This window comes from Copadichromis virginalis, linkage group LG19, assembly GCF_057382275.1.
Source record: "Copadichromis virginalis isolate Kocher_CV1m ecotype Utaka linkage group LG19, C_Virginalis_male_GT1.1, whole genome shotgun sequence".
Classification (NCBI taxonomy): domain Eukaryota; kingdom Metazoa; phylum Chordata; class Actinopteri; order Cichliformes; family Cichlidae; genus Copadichromis; species Copadichromis virginalis.
The window spans coordinates 6393964-6419215 of NC_140636.1; the positions used below are offsets into that span (position 1 = coordinate 6393964).

At 42.9% G+C, this 25252-nt stretch overlaps 1 protein-coding gene across 1 annotated transcript; it reads right to left on the reverse strand.

Annotated features, from left to right (window-relative positions):
- Positions 1 to 12226: 12226 nt before the first annotated feature.
- Positions 12227 to 15485, reverse strand: chchd1 (coiled-coil-helix-coiled-coil-helix domain containing 1). Its single transcript, XM_085442152.1, has 3 exons — positions 15173 to 15485; positions 14576 to 14694; positions 12227 to 12612 (listed from the first exon to the last, which is right to left on the reverse strand). Exons 1-3 carry the CDS (start codon positions 15309 to 15311, stop codon positions 12502 to 12504), a joined length of 369 nt encoding a protein of 122 aa, XP_085298278.1. The 5' UTR covers positions 15312 to 15485; the 3' UTR covers positions 12227 to 12501.
- Between the last annotated feature and the right edge of the window lie 9767 nt (positions 15486 to 25252).

Consider the following 25252-nt stretch of genomic DNA (forward strand, 5'->3'; position numbering starts at 1 on the left):
TACTGAGTGGTACATCGCTACTATTAAACTTGTTTTGTAAATAGTGTTTCCTAAATTTGTACAGTAAGTGTGTCGTGGAGAACCCTACAGTATACTGGGGAATATGGAAGAAACTGTTCCTTTTGTGAAGGTCTATGTACAGGCAGGAGTCGAATGCAGGACTCAGCAGTTAAAGAACAACACATTTATTCACAATTTCCAAAAGACCAAAGACTTGTGACGGTTCGAGGCAAGGAGCTGGGCAGCACTGACTGTTAGCAGACAGCAGTCCAGCAAAGACTGAAGCCACTACTTATGAAACGGCTCCAGCTAAGTCATCAACAGCAGGTCTGTGATCAGGCTGAACCAGTCACATCAGGCCATTTTATTGTACTTTTAAATTACACAGACAAGCAGAAGCAGGAGCAGGAGCAGGCAGGTCTTCTACACCCACATTTCCTACACTCTACCCGGTGATAGGTGACCTGTTGACTGCCTCCCTGGATCATTGCTGGCTCAGTGTGGTACTAGGCCTGAGTCTGGGGCTTGCTGGGCCTTGGTCCCTCTGGGAGCTTGTTATTAAGGTTAGGGATTCCCCTTACTGCCGCTCCCCCCTTGTCGCTTCCTAGGTGTTGTGTATCATTTGAGTATGCTTTGCTACAGATGCAGCAGTTGGAGACCCAGCCTGTGTGTTTGCTTTATCCTCAACATCTCCCCTCCCTCCCTCAGACCATTATTCTGCTTGCTACAACTTCTGAACAGGACTGGATCAGACAGATAAGCAGAGCCCGATAAGCTGCGTTTTACTTGGCACTGATTGTGAAAGTTTGCCAGAAAAAACAAAACAAAACGAGGATGATTACGACCCTGATCTTAATCATCTCCGTCTTTGGGCTGAGGCTTCAGATGCCTCTAACACCGCGTGTTCCTGTGTCGCGCATCTGACAATGAAAAGGTAAAAAGAAATACCTCCAAGTAAACAATTTGCCCACTCCAGCTCCCACAGGGGATTTGTGGAAAAGTGGAGTGTATTTATTTTTCTTTAAACCCACTACAACTTCCAAGCTGGCAGTACTTGTCTGTTAATGCTAGCATTACCAGCTCCTACACACATACACAACACACACGTACCACATATTCATAGCAGTAGAGACAGGCCTAATGATTACAATAATAAACTGGATCACCAGAAATATCAGGATTGATAAAGATGTAAGTAGTGTTGGGGACAAAATGAGCCCACAGGGGAACTAAAGGGAGAATGGCCAAAGCAGTACCGCAAATTTATTGCAGTGCACCACAGAAGAATGTGCAGGAGCTCTAACTGATAATGAAGGCAACTACAGGCGTGGAGGTGCTAAGAAACGGTATATCAGCAACAGTTTGGGGGTTTGGAACAGATTGTGTAACTAAAACAATACGTAGAGATAGGTGACAAAGATAAGAAGCAACAGATTCGGAGATCCCACAGAAACACCCTAAAAAGACTCTGAGAAGCGAACATCCTCAGGACCACTCAGTGCTAACAGCCATCGACGTGGGCTGAACCACAAAACCACGCCGAGGCTGTCATGGTCTACGGTGGGTGGCTGGAGTTTCCATTAGGCTCCTGAACTGACCTGGGATCCGCCCCTGGGCAGGGCCAACTCCAGCTCCTGCACACCTGGAGCCTATTGCAGGCAATCAAGCCAGAGGGATTTAAACCACACATCGATGTTCACTCACTGCCAGTTCGTCTTCAACCCATGTTGGTAACAGGTCTTGTGTTTCAAATTCTCGCTGTGATTTATCTTACTAACAAAGACTCTTTTGTGCTACAGTTGCTGTACCCACCCTGGCTCACTCCACCTCCGGACTCGGAATACCTAGTGATCATTTTGGAAATCCCTCTGTGCCTCACCTGCCTGCCCTCCTGCCATCACACTCCATCTGGAGCCCCGGATCTCAGGTCAGCCTTTCCACGCCACTCAGCCTCCCCTGGATCTTCATCATCCCCCTCTCAAACACTCCAGGTCCCTAACTGCAAGTAAGAATTGCTGCTCTTATACTGGCCACTTCTGAGCTGCCTTCACTACCTGCCTAACTCCTATATCCTCTCCCCTCAGTGTGACTGTTCCCCACTCAGCTCCGTTCCACTTCTCAGGCCTCGTTCCCTCGCCCTAGCCACGTTCCCCTGGGCACGCCACACCAAGGCTCCACGTCTCGTCATTTTCTGTCTTTGCCACGTTTCCCTTTTTTCCCCCCTTGCACTTAACCGTAATAAACTGTTAAATCATCTACTGTCTCCGCTCTGGGTTTCTGCACCTGAGTCCTATTCAGTACCGGCCATCCGTCGCCGTGACAGAGGCTCCTTTGTTTGTTTGTTTTTTCCAAAAGCAGTCACTGAATAGATATACTTGGAACGTTTGTCACAAACTTATTCTGAGCAACATTAGTGCAATACCAGTGAACAGCAGCTAAGAGTAATGTTGACTCAGTAACTCGTAGCTCCCGTGTTTTTTAATATGATAAGCCTCACATTTAAAAGTGTTGGACACAACAGGGAATATACTAAAACTGGCTGTACTTGGGGTTTGTGTATATTTAATCTATAATTCAGTTATTTTTTAGATAATTATGTAAATAAATAATATATGTGGTGTAATTGAATGTGTAAGAAGCCCTAAGGTGTGTATGAAACAGTAATTACTGTGGACTGTAAGAAAGTTCCTGTTGAGTGTGGATATTTGGGAGGAAGTGATAAGCAGGGAGGAAATGGTTTGTACAATGATGTGCAGATAAACAGGGATGCAACAGAAAAATGTTCTCACAGCGGCGGGTGCAAATGCTTCCTGTGCCTTAGACAAAACATGAAACAAATCCACACTTTCAACATGGTTCGCTAAATGTCAATAGAAACAAAGCGTCATATTAACCACGTTTTAAAAATCAATCTAGCTTAAAATAGTGTTGTCAGTGAAGTAAAAGCAGTGACAGAATTTTAAATCTAATGCATAACTGTAAAGCTTTATTATTCAGTTTTAGTTCTGATTGTGTTTGTCATGACAAATCATTTACAATAACTTATCCAGTAAATAAGATCAAAGTAACGAATTTATATAGATTTGTTTAGACTTACTAAATGCCCACAAGCCACCAACTACAGTAACTGAATAAATAAGGTAATACAAAAAAATTAAAGGTGTTACATGAAGAGGATGTGGGACCTATGGAATCTCTGATACCCAACATCTAGTATCTCAGTGTACAACACAAATACTACACAGTGGGACGTGAGGATGTCAGGGGGGAGCAATCATGATCTCCACCTGAGACTGGGCACCGAGCCCCACGTACAGCTGTTGCATTGAAGGTGTTTCAGTGCGAAAGCAGCTCATGGCTAAGCTGGGAACCTGGACCCTCCATGGCTGAAGTCCAGCCCCAGAGATTGTTGTAAAATTCCAATAGATCAGCAGATACTGAAATATACAAATATTATCACAATAATAATATTTTGTAATGAGTTACAATATATTGCTAGTTCAAATCTTTTAACACAAAGCCAGTGTTACAAAACGGATTCCAAAGCAATACTCTGATGTGAAGAGTGCATGAAATGCAGCCTTCATATAAACACTCTTCAAAAAGTTACATTTGAACACACACTTAAGTGTTTGATAAAATATCAGTTTCAGACTGTGGCGCAGTGCAAGGGCGTCGATGGAAGCGAGATACGCACACCCAACCAACATAACCGAGCTTTACGAGGAGGAGGAGGAATGTGTGAACTGGTAGTAACTTGTCCACAAATGGTAGAACCCAGCTAATAGAGCCTGTAAGGTTGAAGCAGCAGTAGTCACACTCACGTGATCAGCTTCGTTAGGTTTACACTGTTGTTAAAATACTGTAAGTACAGGTTAAGCCACAGACAGGGTCAGAGACAGTTACTTGTGAATGTTTTTTTTTTAAGTGTTCAAATCCAATCAGATATCTGCATCAAACACACTAACCTTGTTTACTGGTACTTAATGCAAGTCTCTCTGGCTGATTGAATTTTGACATTGCTGACCACCAATATCAGCTTCCACAGGAACGATGGGTTCAGTGTTCAGCGATAGCAGTAACCTTCCGGCCAGAGCCGTGCAACCCAAGAAGAATAATTCCATCACATCCACTTAGGATCTTTGCACTGAATAAAACCACTTTGCAAATTAGATTAAGAAAAAACAGACATCTAGCCACACAAGAAATCAAGAAAGATTTAATGTTTTTGAAACAGAGACACTATGAAAGTGGCATTAAATCTACCAAAATATTGGCGTGGAAATTGAAAAAAAAAGACAGCGGAAAATACAATTTATAAAATTAGGGACCCAAGTACAAAAGTGATAAAAAATAAATTAAATGAAATACAGGAAGCCTTTGAAAGATTCTATAAAACCCTATACTCTGAAGCCCCTGGCGGGACTGAAGCTCAGATTGATAGCTTCCTGAACCCTCTAGACTTACCCACTTTAGATGAAGAACAAAATCAAGCAATGATAATGAACATAACTGAAGAAGAATTAAAAGCTGCAATTAATAGGCTTAAATTAAGTAAATCACCAGGACCAGATGGTTACACGGCAGAGTGGTATAAAGAATTTAAAAAGGAACTGATACCTGTCTTACTGCCTACATTGAATTGGGTCTTGAAAAAGGCACAAATGCCCCCCAGTTGGAAGGAGGCAATTATCTCAGTTATACCAAAAGAAGGCAAAGATAAAATGGAATGTGGATCTTTCAGGCCAATCTCCGTTCTTAATGTGGACTATAAACTTTTCACATCTATCATGGCCAAACGGCTAGAAGAGTTCCTACCAACACTGATATGTAATGATCAAACAGGTTTCATACATCAACGCCAAACACAGGACAATATACGAAAGACACTACATATTATGGACCATATACAAAAACATAAAATCAAAGCAATTGTGATGAGTGTAGACGCTGAAAAAGCCTTTGATTCCGTCAACTGGAAGTTCCTTTACAGGGTATTATATAAATTTGGCTTTCATGATACGATTATTAAAACTATACAAGCTCTATACGACAATCCTACAGCCAGGATTAAAATTAATGGATGCCTATCCAACAGTTTTACTCTAAAAAGGGGCACTAGACAGGGCTGTGCATGGTCACCGTTACTTTTCGCACTGACGTCACATCTTATGAAGACTCTAGAGCGGCTCTTCCTCAACCTCCTCCGACCACAGGTACAACATGCCCAGGACCCACTACAGTTTGCATACAAGGCGGGTGTCGGAGTGGAGGATGCCATCCTGTACCTCCTACACAGAGCCCACTCACACCTGGATGGGGGAAAAGGCACGGTCAGGATCCTGTTTCTTGACTTTTCCAGTGCCTTTAATACCATCCGGCCCTGTATGCTTCAGGAAAAACTGAACAGGATGGAGGTGGACCCCTGCCTGGTCGCTTGGATCTCCGACTACCTCACCGACAGACCACAGTACGTCAGGCTGAAGGACATCACGTCTGACACTGTGGTCAGCAGCACAGGAGCACCACAGGGAACTGTGCTGTCCCCTCTTCTCTTCACCCTGTACACCTCTGACTTCTGCTACAACTCTGAATTATGCCACATTCAGAAGTTTGCAGATGACACGGCCATCATGGGGTGTATCTGGGATGATCAGGAAGAGGAGTACAGAAGTCTGGTGAGGAACTTTGTCGCATGGAGTCACACAAACCACCTGCAACTCAACACCTCAAAGACTAAGGAACTGGTTGTGGACTTCGGGAGGTCCAGAGAAGGTCCACTGCCGGTTCAGATAGAGGGGGAGGAGGTGGAGGTGGTCAACAAGTACAAGTACCTCGGGCTGTGGGTGGACAATAAACTGGACTGGTCATGCAACACAGAGCACCTGTATAAAAAAGCCCAAAGCCGACTGTACTTCCTCAGGAGGCTGAGGTCTTTTAACATCTGCAGGAAGCTCCTGAGGATGTTTTACCAGTCGGTGGTTGCTGGAGTACTTTTCTATGCTGTGGTGTGCTGGGGGAGCAGCACAGCAAAGAAGGACTCATCCAGGCTGGAGAAACTGATCAGGAGGGCTAGCTCTGTGGTCGGCATGAAGCTGGACACTCTGGTGACAGTGGCAGAGAAAAGGACATTAAAGAAACTGCTGGACATTATGGACAATGCTGGGCATCCTCTGCACACGGCCATAAACAACCAGAAGAGTCTGTTCAGTGACAGGTTGCTTCTCCCAAAGACAAGAACTAACAGACTTAAAAACTCCTTTGTCCCACACGCCATCAGACTGTTTAACTCCTCCCTGGAGGGGAGAGGGAGGGGAAACAGGAGGACAAAGGAGGGGGGAACAACTAAGCTGTAGTGCCTCTTCACCTCACTGTGCAATACTTTTTGTGCAATACTTTTGTAAATAGTCAACGGTGCAATAGACTCAATACTTGAAATGTTCAATTCACTTGTATTTTTATTTTTATTCCTATTTATTCTATTTATCCCCTTCGTATATTTTATTTATATTGTCTCTGTATTTATATATATATATATGTGTGTGTGTGTGTGTGTGTATATATATGTGTATATATATATATATATATATATATATATATACATATATATATATATATATATATATATATATATATATATATATATATATATAATATTCTGTAACTCTGTAACTTCTGTCGGTGCTGTGCTTTTTTGGAAATTGAATTTCCCAGAGGAACCCACCCGAGGGATTAATTAATTAATTAATCTAATCTCTAATCTAATCTAATCATTATACTTGGAACCACTAGCTCAATTCATTAGGCAAAACGAAGAGATTAAGGGAATTTCTATCAAAGGGACACAATATAAACTGGCTTGCTATGCGGATGACATTTTGGTCTACCTTGGACACCCAACATATTCTTTACCCAAACTGATGCAATCATTTGAACAATACGGCCAATTATCAGGCTATAAAATTAATATAGGTAAAACCCAGCTACTCTCATATAATTATAGCCCACCAGAAGAAATAAAATGTAGTTATCCCCTGGTATGGCAAACGGAGTGTTTTAAATATTTAGGCATAAATTTACCGAAAGATCTTACAAAACTATTCGAACAGAACTACCTACCCTTATACAAAAAAATAAAGGAAGATATAGTAAGATGGAACTTAATTCCTTTCTTTAGCTTTAATTCAAGAATTGATTCTATTAAAATGAATGTATTGCCAAGATTTTTGTATCTATTTCAAACCCTACCAATAGAGATTAACCAAAGTCAATTTAATGAGTGGGACAAAATGTTATCTAGATATATATGGCAAGGTAAAAGACCAAGGGTTCGCCTCAAAACTCTACAGCTGGCTAAGCAAAAGGGAGGATGGGGCCTCCCTGACCTCAGATACTACTACTTTGCAGCGCAGATGAGAGCAATAATATGCTGGTGTAACCCATCATACACTGCCCAATGGAAAACCACTGAGGAACAAATGCTGTCTATTCCTATTCAGGCAACTCTAGCTGACAATAATCTACAAACCTATATAAAAAACATTGATAACCTGTGGGTGAAAAGAACCCTTAAAACATGGAGAACTATTATAAAGGAATATAAACTCGAGACCAATATTACAGTTCTTAAATGGTGTGCTTACGACTCAGAGTTCAAGCCTAATGAATTGGATTCTAGATTCAAGGACTGGACAGGTAAGGGCATAACAGCCCTGTGTAGTATAATGAAAGATGGAAAATTGTTCAGCTTTGACATGCTTAGAAAGACATTTTCATTAGAAAAACAAGACTTCTATCGATATCTGCAGTTAAGGCACTATGCTGACACGAAGATGAGAAACGTAACAATGATAAACACACGCTTGATGGAACTGTTTATAAAAAGCTATAACTTTATATATAACATGTCTCTATAAGGGTCTAATGGATTTGAAACCACATTCGACTTCATATATTAGAACAAAATGGGAGAAGGAAGGAGGGATAAAAATATTAGAGGAAGAATGGACGGCAATATGGAGGTATCAGTGGATGTGTACCAGCTCACGAAAGTGGAGGGAATTCGGCTGGAAGTGCCTAATTAGATACTTTATAACACCTTCTCAGAAGTCTCATTATGATGATAATTCCCCTGCTTGTTGGAGGAACTGTGGAAATCAAAGTGCAAATCACTACCACATTTTCTGGGACTGCTCTATCTTGAGGGATTATTGGAGAGAAATACATAATGCCTTACAGGATATCTTTAAATGTGAAATACCCCTCGAGAGTAAGACTATGTTCTTTGGATATATACCTCAGGAATGGCCTAAATATGATAAACATTTAGTAAATATTCCACTGGTGGCCTGTAAAAAGAGTATCACCAGAAAATGGTTATCCCCGGAGAGCCCAAACATACAGTGGGGCAAAAAAGTATTTAGTCAGCCACCGATTGTGCAAGTTCCCCCACCTAAAATGATGACAGAGGTCAGTAATTTGCACCAGAGGTACACTTCAACTGTGAGAGACAGAATGTGAAAAAAAAATCCATGAATCCACATGGTCGACGCTTCGACGCCGCAGCAATTAAAACAACAAACGGCTGCGCGCGCTCGGAGTGCACCAGTGAAGAAAATGCATTCGTCATCACAGAGCATGCCGTGAGGAACACCTTCAGGAGGGTGAACACCAGGAAGGCAGCAGGACCAGATGCAATCCCTGGCCGGGTCCTTAGAGCCTGCGCTGATCAACTAGCACCGGTGTTCACGGAGATCTTCAACCTCTCCCTGGCCCAAGCTGTGGTTCCCACGTGCTTCAAACGGTCCATTATTGTCCCTGTTCCAAAGAAACAACAGCCCGCTTGCCACAATGACTACCGTCCAGTAGCACTGACTTCAATTGTGATGAAGTGTTTTGAAAGACTGATGAGAGATCACATCACTTCTTCACTTCCTCCCACCATCGACTCACTTCAGTTTGCTTACCGGACTAATCGTTCCACAGACGATGCCATATCTCACCTGCTCCACACATCCCTGAGTCACCTGGACACTGGCAGAGGGAATTATGGTAGGATGCTGTTCGTGGACTACAGTTCAGCATTCAACACAATAATTCCCTCTAAGCTTTTCACCAAGTTGACGGATCTAGGACTCAGCTCATCACTGTGTCAGTGGATCCTCAACTTCCTCACAGACAGACCCCAATCAGTGAGGGTAGGAAAACAAGTCTCCCCCTCCATCTCACTCAGCACTGGAGTGCCTCAGGGCTGTGTTTTAAGCCCCCTGCTGTACTCACTGTACACTTATGACTGTGTAGCCACATCCGACACCACCTCCATTGTCAAGTTTGCTGACGACACTGCTGTTGTGGGCCTGATCTCCGACAACATCGAGACGGCCTACCTGGAGGAGATTAGGAACCTGGAGACCTGGTGCCAGGAGAATAACCTCCTCCTAAACATCAGCAAGACTAAGGAGCTGATCGTGGACTTCACTACAACGCAGGCGAGGAATTACAAACCCCTCATCATCAGTGGCACGCCAGTGGAGAGACTGGACAGTTTCCGATACCTGGGTGTCCACATCACTCAGGACCTGTCATGGTCCTGCCACATCAACACCCTGGTTAAGAAAGCCCGTCAGCGTCTCTTCTTCCTCAGAAGACTTAGAGACTTCCATCTGCCACTGAAGGTGCTCAAGAACTTCTACTCCTGCACCATCGAGAGCGTCCTGACGTCAAATATCTGCACCTGGTTTGGGAACAGCACCAAGCAGGACAGACGAAATCTGCAAAGGGTTGTGCGCTCAGCCGAACGCATCATTCAATCAGAGCTCCCTGACCTGCTGTCCATCTACACCAAGCGGTGCAAGTCCAAAGCTAGGAAGATTATGATGGACCTCTCCCATCCCAACAATGGACTCTTCTCACTGTTGAGGTCTGGGAAGCGCTTCCGCTCCCTTAAGGCCAAAACAGAGAGAATGAGGAGGAGCTTCTTCCCCCAGGCTATTCGGGCCCTGAACCAGGTGTAGGACTGGACTCTCCCAAACACGTCACTATAAGACTGGACTCTCACGTCACCACACGCACCACCACACATTTCCTATAATCCTATAATTCCTATAATTTATAATCCTTATCTTTATAATCTCTTCTGCTATTTGCACATTCTTTACTGTAAATTCCTAAGTTAATTTGTAAATTTTTGTAGTAAATTGTAAATATTGTAAAACTTTTCTTCTGTCATTTAATGGTCGGGCATTGTACAGCTACAAGCATTTCACCCCCATGTCATACTGTGTATGGTTGTGTGTGTGACAAATAAAATTTGAATTTGAATTTGGTAGGATTTGTAAAGAATTTATTGGTAAATCAGGGTGGAAAATAAGTATTTGGTCAATAACAAAAATACAACTCAATACTTTGTAACATAACCTTTGTTGGCAATAACAGAGGTCAAACGTTTACTATAGGTCTTTACCAGGTTTGGACACACAGTAGCTGGTATTTTGGCCCATTCCTCCATGCAGATCTTCTCGAGAGCAGTGATGTTTTGGGGCTGTCGCCGAGCAACACGGACTTTCAACTCCCGCCACAGATTTTCTATGGGGTTGAGGTCTGGAGACTGGCTAGGCCACTCCAGGACTTTCAAATGCTTCTTACGGAGCCACTCCTTTGTTGCCCGGGCGGTGTGTTTTGGATCATTGTCATGTTGGAAGACCCAGCCTCGTTTCATCTTCAAAGTTCTCACTGATGGAAGGAGGTTTTGGCTCAAAATCTCACGATACATGGCCCCATTCATTCTGTCCTTAACACGGATCAGTCGTCCTGTCCCCTTGGCAGAAAAACAGCCCCATAGCATGATGTTTCCACCCCCATGCTTCACAGTAGGTATGGTGTTCTTGGGATGCAACTCAGTATTCTTCTTCCTCCAAACACGACGAGTTGAGTTTATACCAAAAAGTTCTACTTTGGTTTCATCTGACCACATGACATTCTCCCAATCCTCTGCTGTATCATCCATGTGCTCTCTGGCAAACTTCAGACGGGCCTGGACATGCACTGGCTTCAGCAGGAACACGTCTGGCACTGCGGGATTTGATTCCCTGCCGTTGTAGTGTGTTACTGATGGTGACCTTTGTTACTTTGGTCCCAGCTCTCTGCAGGTCATTCACCAGGTCCCCCCGTGTGGTTCTGGGATCTTTGCTCACCGTTCTCATGATCATTTTGACCCCACGGGATGAGATCTTGCGTGGAGCCCCAGATCGAGGGAGATTATCAGTGGTCTTGTATGTCTTCCATTTTCTGATGATTGCTCCCACAGTTGATTTTTTCACACCAAGCTGCTTGCCTATTGTAGATTCACTCTTCCCAGTCTGGTGCAGGTCTACAATACTTTTCCTGGTGTCCTTCGAAAGCTCTTTGGTCTTGGCCATGGCGGAGTTTGGAGTCTGACTGTTTGAGGCTGTGGACAGGTGTCTTTTATACAGATGATGAGTTCAAACAGGTGCCATTCATACAGGTAACGAGTGGGGGACAGAAAAGCTTCTTACAGAAGACGTTACAGGTCTGTGAGAGCCAGAGATTTTCCTTGTTTGAGGTGACCAAATACTTATTTTCCACCCTGATTTACCAATAAATTCTTTACAAATCCTACCATGTGGATTCATGGATTTTTTTTCACATTCTGTCTCTCACAGTTGAAGTGTATCTCTGGTGCAAATTACTGACCTCTGTCATCATTTTAAGTGGGGGAACTTGCACAATCGGTGGCTGACTAAATACTTTTTTGCCCCACTGTAAGTACATGGATGGAAATCACAATGGAAATCTATAACATGGAAAAGATAACAGCTTCTGTTAACCACAAGCTGGAGAAATTTACATCATACTGGGAAAACTGGGTCAAATATATCACGCCTCACAGGCCAGATTTTATTTTTACAAACCAATAACTGTGATGTATGAGAGCATATATTTATAGGATCACCCCCTACCAACACATCCGTTTTTGTTTTGTTTGTTGGTTTTGTTTGTTTTCTTATTTCGGATTATGTGATTGTTTCAATTGCTTCTATAGTTGTAAATATTCTCTCTTTATGACTTGGATGTAAATTAAAATACTATTTTGGTATCTAAGGCAGATAACCTAAGCAAGAAGTATGCTTACATGATGTACAGACTGTGAATGCCTGCTTTTGAAACCTTAATAAAAAAAAATATAAATCAAAAAAAAAAGTTTCAATTCAGGACATGAAACAGTTCCTTTATATTTTAAAACTTGTTTTAAAATAAGACAAGAACACAAGTGCACATTACAAACTACCAGTCAGAGGTATGAAGGAACCTTACAGTAATGGGTAAAAGCAACAATCACCCTTTTCAATATTCCACTCATTTGTTTTATTTCATTATTTGTTTGGCAACTAGTAGCTCGACACACCAGGACATAATCCAAATTCATCTCCGAGAGCATCCTAGTCCAAAGCTGTACAAGAAGAGCATTAAAATGTTTGTGTATCAGATCTCTTTGCACAGGTTGGGATATCTCTTCAGAAGTGCCGTGGCTTGCTTTGGTGGCAGACGTCCTCCCTGGATGTTGCTCTGTCCAGCTTTATTCTTCGCATCAGCCTACGAAGGAAGAAGAAGATTTATTACAGATGTGTTTATGAGAGTAATGTTTCTAAACTACAACAAGGACACTTCTGCCCACTTTCAGCCCAACATTTTGCAGGAGTTCAGAGTTTAGAAAGAATAATGAGGAAGAAGCACAGGTGTGTGCTTCTAGTCTCCCAGGGCTGCTGCTGAGCTGGCCGGTTCACTGAAATGTAACTGTACCTTCTATAAAGTAACCGAACTCTCAGCTCAATGTCAAAACACAGAAAACTGATGTAAACCACCAGTCAAAGGTCGAATGTTTTTTCTTTATTTTCATAACTATTTACATTGTAGATTCTCACTGAAGGCATCAGAAGTATGAATGGACACATTTGGAATTATGTAGTAAACACAAAAATGTGAAATAATTCAACTTTTTTTATACTGTAGATTCTTCCAAATCCCCCCTTTGCTTCGATTAATGCTTTGCACACTCTTGGCCTTCTCTCCGTGGGTTTCACGAGGTCGTCACCTGGAATGGTTTTCCAACAGTCTTGAAGGAGTTCCCAGAGATGCTGAGCACTTGTCGGCCTGTTTGCCTTCATCCCAAACCATCGCCACTGGGTTTAGGTCAGCTGACTGTGGAGGCCAGGGCACCTGGTGCAGCACTCCATCACTCTCCTTCTTGGACCAATAGCCCTCACACAGCCTGGAGGTGTGTTTGGGGTCATTGTGCTGTTGAAAAATAAATGATGGTCCAACTAAGTGCAAACTGGATGGGATGTGTCTGCAGGATGCTGTGAGCCACGCTGGTTCAGAATTCTGAATAAATCCCCAACAGTGTCACCAGCAAAGTACCCCCACACCATCACACCTCCTCCTCCATGGTCACGGTGGGAACCATGCATGCAGACCGCAGTGGACCATCGGACCAAAGCACAGATGTCCACTGGTCTAATGTCCGTTGCTTGTGTTTCTTGGCCCAAACAAATCTCTTCTGCTTGTTGCTTCTCCTTAGTCGTGGTTTCTCTGCAGCTATTTGACCATAAAGGCCTGATTCACACCGTCTCTGAACAGTTGATGGTGAGATGTGTCTGCTACTGGAGCTCTGTGTGGCATCTATCTGGGCTCTAACCTGAGGAGCTGTTAACTTGTGATTTCTGAGGCTGGTGACTCGGATGAATGTATCCTCAGCAGCAGAGGGGACTCTGGGACGGTCCTCATGTGAGCCTGTTTTGTTGTAGTGTTTGATGGTATTGTGACTGCACTGCACACAGTCAGTTTTAGCCATTTTTAGGACTGACTGACCTTCAGTTCTTAAAGTCATGATGGGCTGTTGTTTCTCTTTATTAGCTGATTGGATCTGTCAAATAGGGCTGTCAACTATTTACCAACCTGCCCTGCACAACACAACTGATGGTCCCAACAGCAATAAGAAGGCAAGAAACTCCACAAATGAACGCTGACAGGCTCACCTGTGAGGTGACCATGTCAGGTGACAACATCATGACGCTCACTGAGAGAAGGCCGAGGGTTTGCAGCCCTGTCAACAAAGCAAAGTGTGGCTGCTTTGAGGAATCTAAAATATGAAACATATTTTTATCCATTTATTTAGTTATTTACCAATATTTTTTCTTTGATACATAATTCCATGTATCTTGCTTCATATATTTGATGCCTTCAGTTTGTATCTACAATGTAGAAATGAGGAAAAATAAAGAAAAATCATTACATGAGAAGGTGGTTCCAAACGTTTGACTGGTAGTGTATATCTGTTAGGAATGGTTGTTTTCTGCCACTTGGTTAAGGTAAGTTGTACATCAAGATCACACGAGGATACATAATTTGCATATGATGCATAATTTATTTTCCATTTGTGTTACTCTAAAATAACAGTAACACTCTTCTCCATCCCCATTCTTAGTTTTTCTGTACTGCTAGAGTCACAGTTAATGCATGGGCATGTTTCACTGAATTCTGCAGAGCATGGACATACCTGAGCCTTTTCCACACACATATAAAAGCTGTTAATCTCATTAGAGCACAGAGTGTCCACAAAGTTGTTCTGCTTCCAACAGGCCATCAGGACTGACATTTCAGTGATACAAGAGGCCTCTGTGGAGAAAGACATTCGTGTTTACACATTAATCCAACTTGAGTCATTCATAATAAATCATTTAACTGGACTTCTACAGGCAACTACAAGTGTAAAGTAAATCCAGATACTTGTGTATAAACACAGAAACGTAACTCTGTTGTAGTTCTTTGAGAAAAACGTTTAATAAATGAATAAAATGTCTATTTGTGATTGATCTGAAACATCCTGCAGATCAAACTGACGTTTTAAATCATCTAAAGGCGGAGACATCTGTCAATTAATATTGCTCTTCTATTCTTCTACCACATCAGTATCCGGTCACTTTTGCAGCATTTAGTTCAATTTGAGTGGAGCACAGCCCCAAGCTCCACCCTGCTGCTACCATCAGCACTGAACTACGCTGCATGTAGTCAGCCTGTGGTGGGCCTTCTGCAGTCAGCCCTCTCGGTCCGTTAATCCTGCCGCGCTGATGTATTCACGTCTTTATGTTCTTACCCCCTTTCTTGGGTTTTCGGTTCGCTACAGCGTCTTTCAGAACCAGAGCCCTGTTGGGTTTGAGCACTGGTTTTCCGTTCTGTCCGCGGAGCAGTCTGCTGACCTTCTCCTGGAACACGATGCCTCCCTGCGTGGCCATCGTAGTGTGAAAGTCCTCAGCTCCACGGGGAGCTGCTGCCTCGCCGAGGAAATATTTTGAAACTTTGAGAATGAAAAAGCAGAAGAAAAGCTCTCAGTGTTTGTCTCGGTGCTTCATTACCTCACCAAGCTTAGCTGCGCGGCGCCATGTTTTACCGTAGAAAGAAATTAATTGTCGTAAAGGTCTTCTTCTGCTTTATATTATTATTGGCATATATTAGCATTGCAGCAAAACGCTGCATTACCGCCACCAACTGGCGTGGAGTGTGGACCGAAATGTCAAAAAATAAAGATAAAAAATCAAATCCTCCCAAACAAACGAGTCTGCCTTAAAAACAAACTATGGCCTGATAACTCTCACTTCTCCAGTTCTTACGAAATAAATCAACCAAGTCCAGCTTCACGTTCACATCACCAAGCTTTTGGATCATTGTCTTTTTTACAGCATCATATTTCTGACGATGCACTAAAACATGTTCTGTTGTTTCTTCTTCTCTATTGCAGAGTCGGTGTCGTAATGTGTACGTGTGGCGTGACATCATTTGCAAACGTTTTTTTAAATAATTGAAGGAAAACAAGTTACAAGAACACAAAAACGTTTAAAAGACAAGCCAGGGACTCACAGCAATAGCATTAAGAGTCAGAGAATATAATGAAATGAGACAGTAATAATGTTTTCATAAATAAGTAAATACACAGCAGGAGATTTTAAATAAAAACTGCAGTTTCTTACACAATTCAAGTTGTTTTCACAGCTTTCTGGTTGATGCAGCCAGCAATAGAGCTTCATTAATGTAAAAAATAGGACAGGGTTCTTGTTGCTAAATTTACAGTTATGAATGAACAGATTGATGGCATTATAATGGCATGGTCCAAAGCCAACAATAAAAGGATACTCAGTGGTAGCATCGGCTTGATACAAATCTTTATAAAAATCAAAAAATAACACAATTATTACTTTCAATGAGATGAGAATAATTATACTCGATAATAATCAATAATATAAAATATACAAGTTTTCTATTACTGGAGATATGTTGAGTTAGTTTTCCAGAAAATAGCTTCACCATTCCAGGAAGATACATCAGGGTCTAACTCCTCTAATACTGAAACCAATGAAGAAGTGAAATGATAAAATTCTAGCATCAAGCAAAAATGTAATTATATGCAACATTCTCTGACTGGAAGAAATTAGTTTAACATTTAAACCTATTTTCTGCACATTCCAGCTCATAAAATAAAATATTTTGTGTGTTTACACTCAGTCTTTCAAATAGATGCAAGTAAAACACAGCAGAAAATAAATAAAGTCAAAGACTCAGCGGTCCTGTTGCTCTATTTTCACCTGTAAAGCAGGCGGAGGTTTACCCTGGTGCAGGTGTGCCGCGGTCAGTGGAAGAATCCGCGAGTTTCTCTGTGAGTTTCCCATCACGTCGTAGCTACTCGGTGCTTGCTCGGAGGTTTAGGGGTTTTTTCGCTGTAAAAAGAAGTTTTCTTCCCACGCACAGCGGACACTAATGTTTTTGTCACTTTTTATGGAATCAAACTCAAAGTAAGGTCAGTACTTCCACACTTTAAACGCTGCACGCTCATACTCTCTCCACACTCGATATATGATCCATTGTTGATCTGCACACAGCTGTTGTCACTAACGTCGCACTCGCTTACGTCACTGTCATGAGACATTCTCGCAAAATAAATCATGGTTTTAGTAACGCAGTAACGCAGCGTTCCTACGGGAAAGTAACGGTAATCTAATTACCGTTTTTGCAGTAATCCCTTACTTTACTCGTTACTTGAAAAAAGTAATCGGATTACAGTAACGCCATTCTCGTCCTTTTAGATCTGAGCTCAGCCTTTGACACCATTTCTCACTCTGTCCTTCTAAGCAGACTTTCCTCTCTCGGCATCTCTGACACACCCCTCGCCTGGTTTCAATCATATCTCCTCGACCGCTCCCAGTTTATTCAACTAAGATCATTCCGCTCTCGTCTATTCCCCGTCACCTCTGGTGTACCCCAAGGCTCAGTTTTAGGCCCTCTTCTCTTTATAATATACATCCTCCCTCTAGGTACCATCTTCCGCAAATTTGATCTTCAGTTTCACTGTTTTGCTGATGACACCCAGTTATATCTCTCTTGCAAACCTGATTCCTCCCTCCCACCTTCTTCCCTTACAGAATGTCTATCCAAGTTAAAATCCTGGTTTTTTAATTTTCTAAAGCTCAATGAGGATAAAACTGAGATCCTCCTTATTGGCACCAAATCCAGCCTTTTGAAGGCTAACCTTTTCTCACTCACCATCACTCCACAGTTTTCCCTTCTCCTCAGGTTAAGAGCCTTGGTGTCATCCTAGACAGTTCGCTTTCCTATAAATCTCCCATCAGTAATCTCACCCGTTCTGCCTACTTCCATCTACGTAACATTAACAGATTGCTTCCTTCTCTTTCCACCCAGTCTACGTCCATTCTTGTACACAGTCTTGTTACCTCCCGTATTGACTACTGCAATTCTCTTCTGCATGGTCTCCCCCAAAAATCCCTCCATCAGCTTCAACTGGTTCAGAACTCTGCTGCTCGCATTATCACCAGAACCCCTCCTACCAGCACATCACCTGTTCTTCAGGAACTTCACTGGCTCCCAGTGGAGTTCCAGATAATATACAAACTTCTGCTCACCTTCAAGGCCATTCATAACCTCGCTCCTCCTTACCTTTCTGACCTGTTAACCACCACCTGTTCTGCCCGTTCACTTCGTTCTTCTTCTTCTATCCAGCTTGCTGTACCTTCCTTCCGCCTCACCACCGTGGGAAGCAGAGCTTACAGCTGCTCTGCTCCCAGGCTGTGGAACTCTCTGCCCCCTGAAATAAGAAACACTGGTTCTCTCCCAGTTTAAATCCCAACTCAAAGCTCATCTGTTCAAATCTGCATATTCACTGTGAATCCACTGTTTGTTCATTTTATCTTGTGCTTTTGTTTTATTGTTCTTATTCTGCCATTGTTTTACTAAGTGTTTTATCCTATTGTAAAGTGTCCTTGGGTGACTTGAAAGGCGCTCATAAATAAAATCTATTATTATTATTATTATTATTATTACTGCCCATCTCTGAACCCTAGTAAATACAAAATGCAGACTCTTTTTGATGATGGTTTCATTTATTGAAGGAAAAACGCTATCCATCTACCCGCCCATGTGACAAAGTGCCTAACCTTGTTAAATTCTGAATTTCTTTAAATAACAATATATTTTGGAAAGCTCAGATCAGTTTCAGGTGTGAGTACTGCCACACCTGCTGAATCAAGAAATCCCTTAAGCAGAACCTGTCTGACAAACTGAAGCAGGCTAAAAGATTTAATTGTGTTTGATTGTCAGTTGTTGGGATAGGATATCTTTCTAAGCCATGCTATAGCTATTAGGAATGGTTCTTGGTCAAAGTAGACATTCATTTTACCCGAATCTTTCCACTCATAATTGTTTCCCTCCATTTATTTTTCACAACATTAATTTCACCTTCCTCTGTATCCTCCTCACACTTTTGTTGGGACCATGGGTGCTTCTGCACAGCTGGTGCTAGTAACAGCAGCCTCCTGTGAGCCTTGTTGTTGCTGCTACAGTTGATGGTGCAGCTGCTGCTGCAGCCCTGACTTCTAACACGTCGGTTCATCTGACACACTTTGCTGCATTTATTCTCAATTTTACAGCTCCACCATTTCCCCATTTCTTCCACACTATACTCTGTTGGAGCGCGAGCTCACCGCAAAGGCCAGGAATGAGTCAGCTGCGTTAAGAGATTTAACTGGGTAATCTAATGAAAATCAAGGAATGGTCAGCTGTCAGTGTTTGTAAGGCCAACCAAGCAATTTGCAATCACGTTTACCTTCTGGTGCTTTCAATAGTGAGACATACCCTTCCCCCCAAAGTCCTTAGAGAAGAAGTATAAATACAAATATGTGGTGCTAATTATGAGATATTAGCCTTAAAGATAAAAGTGATTCCCAACAGTTACTCAGTCCAGCTCTGTCCACAAATGGAGAAAACCTGGAACAGAAGAGAACCTTCCCAAACCAAATTACTCCAAGATTGCACTGATGATTCATCCAGGAGGTCACAAAACCCAGGCGTCCATGGGAGCTTTCCAAGGAGAAAACTCACATTTAGTCATATTACTACCACACACCTGTATTTGTTTAGGATATCATGATAAACCAACACAAAGTACTGTGGAATTGTGAAGTGGAAGGAAAATACTACAGGGAGTTTAAAATGTTTTACAAATAAAAGTTTGACAGATGTGATGTGATTATTTATTAAGCTTCCTTTGATACCCAGTATGAATCCAGCTGATCTGTGAAGGCCTCAGATGTTTGTGAGAGAACATTAGTAAACAAACAGCACCACCACCAAGACTGAGGAACACATCTAAGGGGGTCAGGGATGAAAGTGTGGAGAAGTTATAAAAACAAAAACAAACATCTCAAAGAGCACTGTTCAATCTATCATCCAAAAAAAGAGTAAAGTGGACCTAGTTTGGAAAGAAGAATGGGTGAAAATTACAATCTGTGGATGTGCAAAGCTGGTAGAGACTTGCAGCTTAATTTCAGTTAAAACTGTTCAACAAAGTTCAAAGAAAGTTTGATAAGACTGTTTTATTCCTTTGCCCTATGGGTCACTAATTTTCTCTGCCAGTTTGACACCTGTGAAGATAAGAAAAATAAGGATTTTAGCCATACTTTATTCGACTTCAGCACTCTGGAGGACTGCAAACAAGACCTGGACAGTCTACGGTATTTTATTGATGTTCCGAGCACGCTCCGTAAGTCTGTGGAGTTCAGCCCAGAACATCACGCCACTCAATCAGGTGATCTGCATCCACACTAGAGGCTTTCTGTGCTTCTCTATTTTCTTGTCTACACAGAACAATTAATGCAGGTTTAATCAGCATATCACTTTCCTGTTTTTCTTGTTATTATTATTGTTGGTTTTGGGTCAATCAGACTAAATCTTGGGTGGCTGTACGGTCTTATTCCACTTGCCCTGAAATTGAATTAAATATTTGTGTTGTAAGTGAAAATGTTCTGATGTCAAATCTTAATGTTCAACCGATATGCGTTGCTGAAATTAACATGCTGTCATCTACTTGCCCTTTACAGAATAGAAACACAGATTTTGCCTAATGGAGTACTCAAGACCCCTCGCGTTGAAAAAAAACTAAAGGAATGTCAGATTATAAGTGGAGTGCACATCACTAAGATACATTAATTTAATCTGAAGAACATTTTTAAGGTGGCGAAGTAGATGTCCATCACTACAGTCATTTGGTCTCATTCTGCCTCGCCTTCCTCGATCCTCAGTATGTGCTCGGCTTCTCTTCTACTTGGTCTATGTCTACATGGTGTTCAGAGAGAATGCAGGACAAGTCTTAACATCTGCTGTTGTCTGAGGGAGGCGGCATCAGCACAAATAACACTGGTACGGTGCGTGGTACCATGTGCCAGCTTTGTAACAACAGCTTTCAGAGTAAATAACACACCCATACAGTCATACTGTAAAAATATATGAGGAAATCATGAGACATAATCTGAAATGTCACCTTAGCTGCAGGACTGGCTGTACTCAGACTCCACTCTTCAGCCTTTTGAAGCTCTCTGTCTGAAAATAGCTGCGAGCGGAACGTGTGAACGAGAGGGCAGGAGGAATATCTCAGAACAACAAAGAGACAGCTAAATAATTCTTTGTTCATCACTATCAGAGATGAACCCTGACTCGTTAAAGGAAAGTGTGCGTTCAAACTGCTTTCTGTATTTTAGATAATCTTTTAAAACTTTCACAAAAACTACAATTTCATTTTGAAAACACACACACTTTACTCATTAGTTAAAAAACTGGTAAATCCACTCTTTAAACCCCTGGTGAAACTCTTTCCTGTTAACTCCCCGTCGGCTCACACACTTCAGAACATGTTTCAACACATTCTGTCAGTGTAATTTCCCCCCAAAGGGCTGGAGCATGTATTCACTTCAGTTTGGTTGTCTGTCTGTCTGTTAGCAGACCACTTTTTTTTTTCAAGATACCAATACCAGCTGGAGCTGATTTAACTTTGGTGAAAATCGGGTCAAGATCACACCACAATGTGACAATTATTCGAACTTTATATTATTCACAATTTTTCCAGGATCATTTTCCAACTTCACAACAATATACTAAACCTTGGGAGTACCTAGGTTATAGTCATGACCTGTTTGAAGCTGAGGCTGAGCTTCAGAAGCATTGTGTCAAGGCTTGGTTCAGCTGTCAGGTGATCAGCTGACTTGTGAATCATTGTCACGATCTGATGTGTGTTTAGGTGGTGATTTGGTGAAAGAGATAGCGAACCAGTACGCGACATAATGGGACATGGAAGCAGTGATGACCTTCCACCTGTTCATAAGTAAACGTAATCTTTTATCTGTTTTGGTATCTATCTATCTATCTATCTATCTATCTATCTATCTATCTATCTATCTATCTATCTATCTATCTATCTATCTATCTATCTATCTATCTATCTATCTATCTATCTATCTATCTATCTATCTATCTATATATATATATATATATATATATATATATATATGAATGAAACACCCAGCACGCCCCTGCGGGCGGTTTATCCTTCAAGCTCGGGTCCTCTACCAGAGGCCTGGGAGCTTGAGGGTCCTGCGCAGTATCTTAGCTGTTCCCAGGACTGCGCTCTTCTGGACAGAGATCTCCGATGTTGTTCCCGGGATCTGCTGGAGCCACTCGCCTAGCTTGGGAGTCACCGCACCTAGTGCTCCGATTACCACGGGGACCACCGTTACCTTCACCCTCCACATCCTCTCGAGCTCTTCTCTGAGCCCTTGGTATTTCTCCAGCTTCTCGTGTTCCTTCTTCCTGATGTTGCTGTCATTCGGGACCGCTACATCGGTCTTGCCTGGTGTGATAGACCCCAGCCTCTATGGATCTTGTGCTCAGAGCTTGTTCTTGTGCTGCCATGATTAGTGCCTCTGTGCTGTCTTTCAGTCCAGCTTTGTCCAGCCACTGGTAGGATTTCTGGATATCAGCCACCTCCTCTATCTGCCGGTGGTACATACCGTGCAGGGGCCTGTCCTTCCATGATGGTTCCTCGTCTCCCTCCTCTTTCTTGGGTTTCTGCTGCCTGAGGTATTCACTGAGCACTCGGTCAGTTGGGGCCATCTTCCCAATGTATTCTTGGATGTTCCTTGTCTCATCCTGGACTGTGGTGCTGACACTCACCAGTCCCCGGCCCCCTTCCTTCCGCTTAGCGTACAGCCTCAGGGTGCTGGACTTGGGGTGAAACCCTCCATGCATGGTCAGGAGCTTTCTTGTCTTTATGTCAGTGGCTTCTATCTCCTCCTTTGGCCAGCCTATTACCCCAGCAGGGTACCTGATCACGGGCAGGGCGTACGTGTTCATGGCCCGGATCTTGTTCTTACCATTCAGCTGACTCCTCAGGACTTGCCTGACCCTCTGCAGGTACTTGGTGGTTGCAGCCTTTCTAGCGGCCTCTTCATGGTTCCCATTTGCCTGCGGGATCCCCAGGTACTTGTAACTGTCCTCTATGTCTGCAATGTTGCCTTCTGGTAGTTCAATCCCCTCAGTTCTGACTACCTTCCCTCTCTTTGATACCATCCGACTACACTTCTCCAGTCCGAACGACATTCCAATGTCATTGCTGTATAGCCTGGTAGTGTGGATCAGTGAATCGATGTCTCGTTCACTCTTGGCATACAGCTTGATGTCATCCATGTACAGGAGGTGGCTGACAACTGCTCCGTTCCGTAGTCGGTATCCGTAGCCAGTCTTGTTAATGATCTCACTGAGGGGGTTCAGGCCTATGCAGAACAGCAGTGGGGACAGAGCATCTCCTTGGTAGATCCCGCACTTGATGGTGACTTGTGCTATGGGCTTGGAGTTGGCCTCTAGTGTTGTACGCCACATCCCCATTGAGTTCCCGATGAAGGCTCTTAGGGTCCCATTGATCTTGTACAATTCTAGGCATTCCAGTATCCAGCTGTGGGGCATTGAGTCATAGGCCTTCTTGTAATCAATCCAGGCAGTGCACAGGTTGGTCAGTCTGGTCTTGCAGTCTCGGCTGATTGTTCTGTCTACCAGTAGCTGGTGTTTTGCGCCTCTGGTATTCTTGCCAATTCCTTTCTGTGTCCCGCTCATGTATTGACCCATGTGCCTGTTCATCTTAGCCGATATGATGCCTGACAGGAGCTTCCATGTAGTACTGAGGCAGGTTATTGGTCGGTAGTTGGAGGGGACCGGTCCCTTCTTGGGGTCCTTGGGGATCAGGACCGTCCGACCTTTGGTTAGCCATTCCGGGTGTCTCTCGTTAACTAGCAGCTGGTTCATTTGTGCTGCCAGATGCTCGTGGAGTGCAGTCAGCTTCTTCAGCCAGTAGGTGTGAACCATGTCGGGCCCTGGTGCTGTCCAACTCTTCATACTGGAGACCCTTTCTTGGATATCTGCCACTGTGATGGTTACTGGACCCTGTTCAGGGAGGTCGCTGTGGTCTGCCCTCAGATCCTCTAGCCACTGAGCATTGCCGTTATGGGTTGCGTCCTTCTCCCATATGCTCTTCCAGTATTGCTCCGTCTCCAGCCTTGGTGGTGCTGTTCTCTTATTGTTCCCTTGCCACTGAGAGTACACCTTTGCTGGTTCTGTGGAGAACAGCTGGTTTATTCTCCTGCCTTCTATCTCTCTGGTGTACCTCCTCAAGCGGCTGGCCAAGGCTGTGAGTCTTTGCTTGGCAGTTTCCAAGGCCTCAGGTATGGACAGCTTGCTGTATTTCTTATGCACCTTCTTTGTCGCACCTTTCTGCAACTCCGTTAGTTGGCTAACCTCCCTCCGTGCTACTTTGATCTTGCCCTCTAGCCTCCTTCTCCATGGAGGGTACTGCCCCTTGTCGCTGTTCAACTTGTAGCCAAGCATCTCACTGATCACTGCTGCCGTATTGTAGATCAGCTTGTTAGTGTCGGTAATCGTGGTTGTAGGTATCGTCCGTAGTGACTGAGATTACCGAAAAGCACCACTGAACGACACAGGAAATCATTCCTGCCTGTGGCCATCTCCCTGTACAACGCATCCACTTAACACACTGTTTGCTGCTACAACTACACATGTTTCTTTTCCAAATATTTATTTATAAGTGACTTATGTATGTATGTATGTATATATATGTATATATTGTACTATTCTTAGTTAGCGTATTGTCTGTCTTGTCTTAATGTTGGTTTAAAATGGAGCACTGTAACAAAAAATAATTTCCCCCAGGGATCAATAAAGTATTCTGATTCTGATTCTGATTCTGATTCTAGTGCTGCATTAACATCATCTAGCAGACCTTCTGAGGGTATATATATATATATATATATATATATATATATATATATATATATATATATATAGACTGAAGGTGTCCACAGCAGAGTGGGCAATTTCTAAAAAAAAATGTATAAAAAGAAATGTGTATCCTCTCTTAGTCATGTTGCAGTAGGCTTTGGCTGCCAGGGCTTTCAGTGATACACTCACATTCAAACTGCTCTTCATATTTGTGGCCACCAGATGTTACCAAAGAGGACTGTGTTGCAAAGCTCCTCTGCCCTTCTGTCTCTTCTCCTCTTGCTCTCTCCCTCTCTGTCTGTGTGAGAGTGTGCAGCGAACCACGCCCTTGTCTTGCAGAGGTGATCCTTTCTTTTTTGCTTCCCATCCTTTGTTCCTGCTCACCTGAGTTTAATTAACTGTCTCACCACTAGGAGAGATCCTTACCTGAGTACAGAACTGACCGTGTTTGTGAAACTCAAACGTGTAGAGTTACAGCTGCAGTTAGCGCCTGCCTAATGCGTCCCTTAATTCTGGCAAAGCATTGGCCAGGGTTTAATCACCTGTTGGGGCA

Excerpts from the sequence above, each read along its gene's own strand:
- chchd1 (XM_085442152.1), bottom strand. The coding sequence starts at position 15,311 with ATGGCCACGCAGGGAGGCATCGTGTTCCAGGAGAAGGTCAGCAGACTG. Across the intron at positions 14,695-15,172 it reads CCGAAAACCCAAGAAAGGGG|AGGCCTCTTGTATCACTGAA; the intron begins GTAAGAACATAA and ends CTTTCTCCACAG. Across the intron at positions 12,613-14,575 it reads TGTGTGTGGAAAAGGCTCAG|GCTGATGCGAAGAATAAAGC; the intron begins GTATGTCCATGC and ends CTTCCTTCGTAG.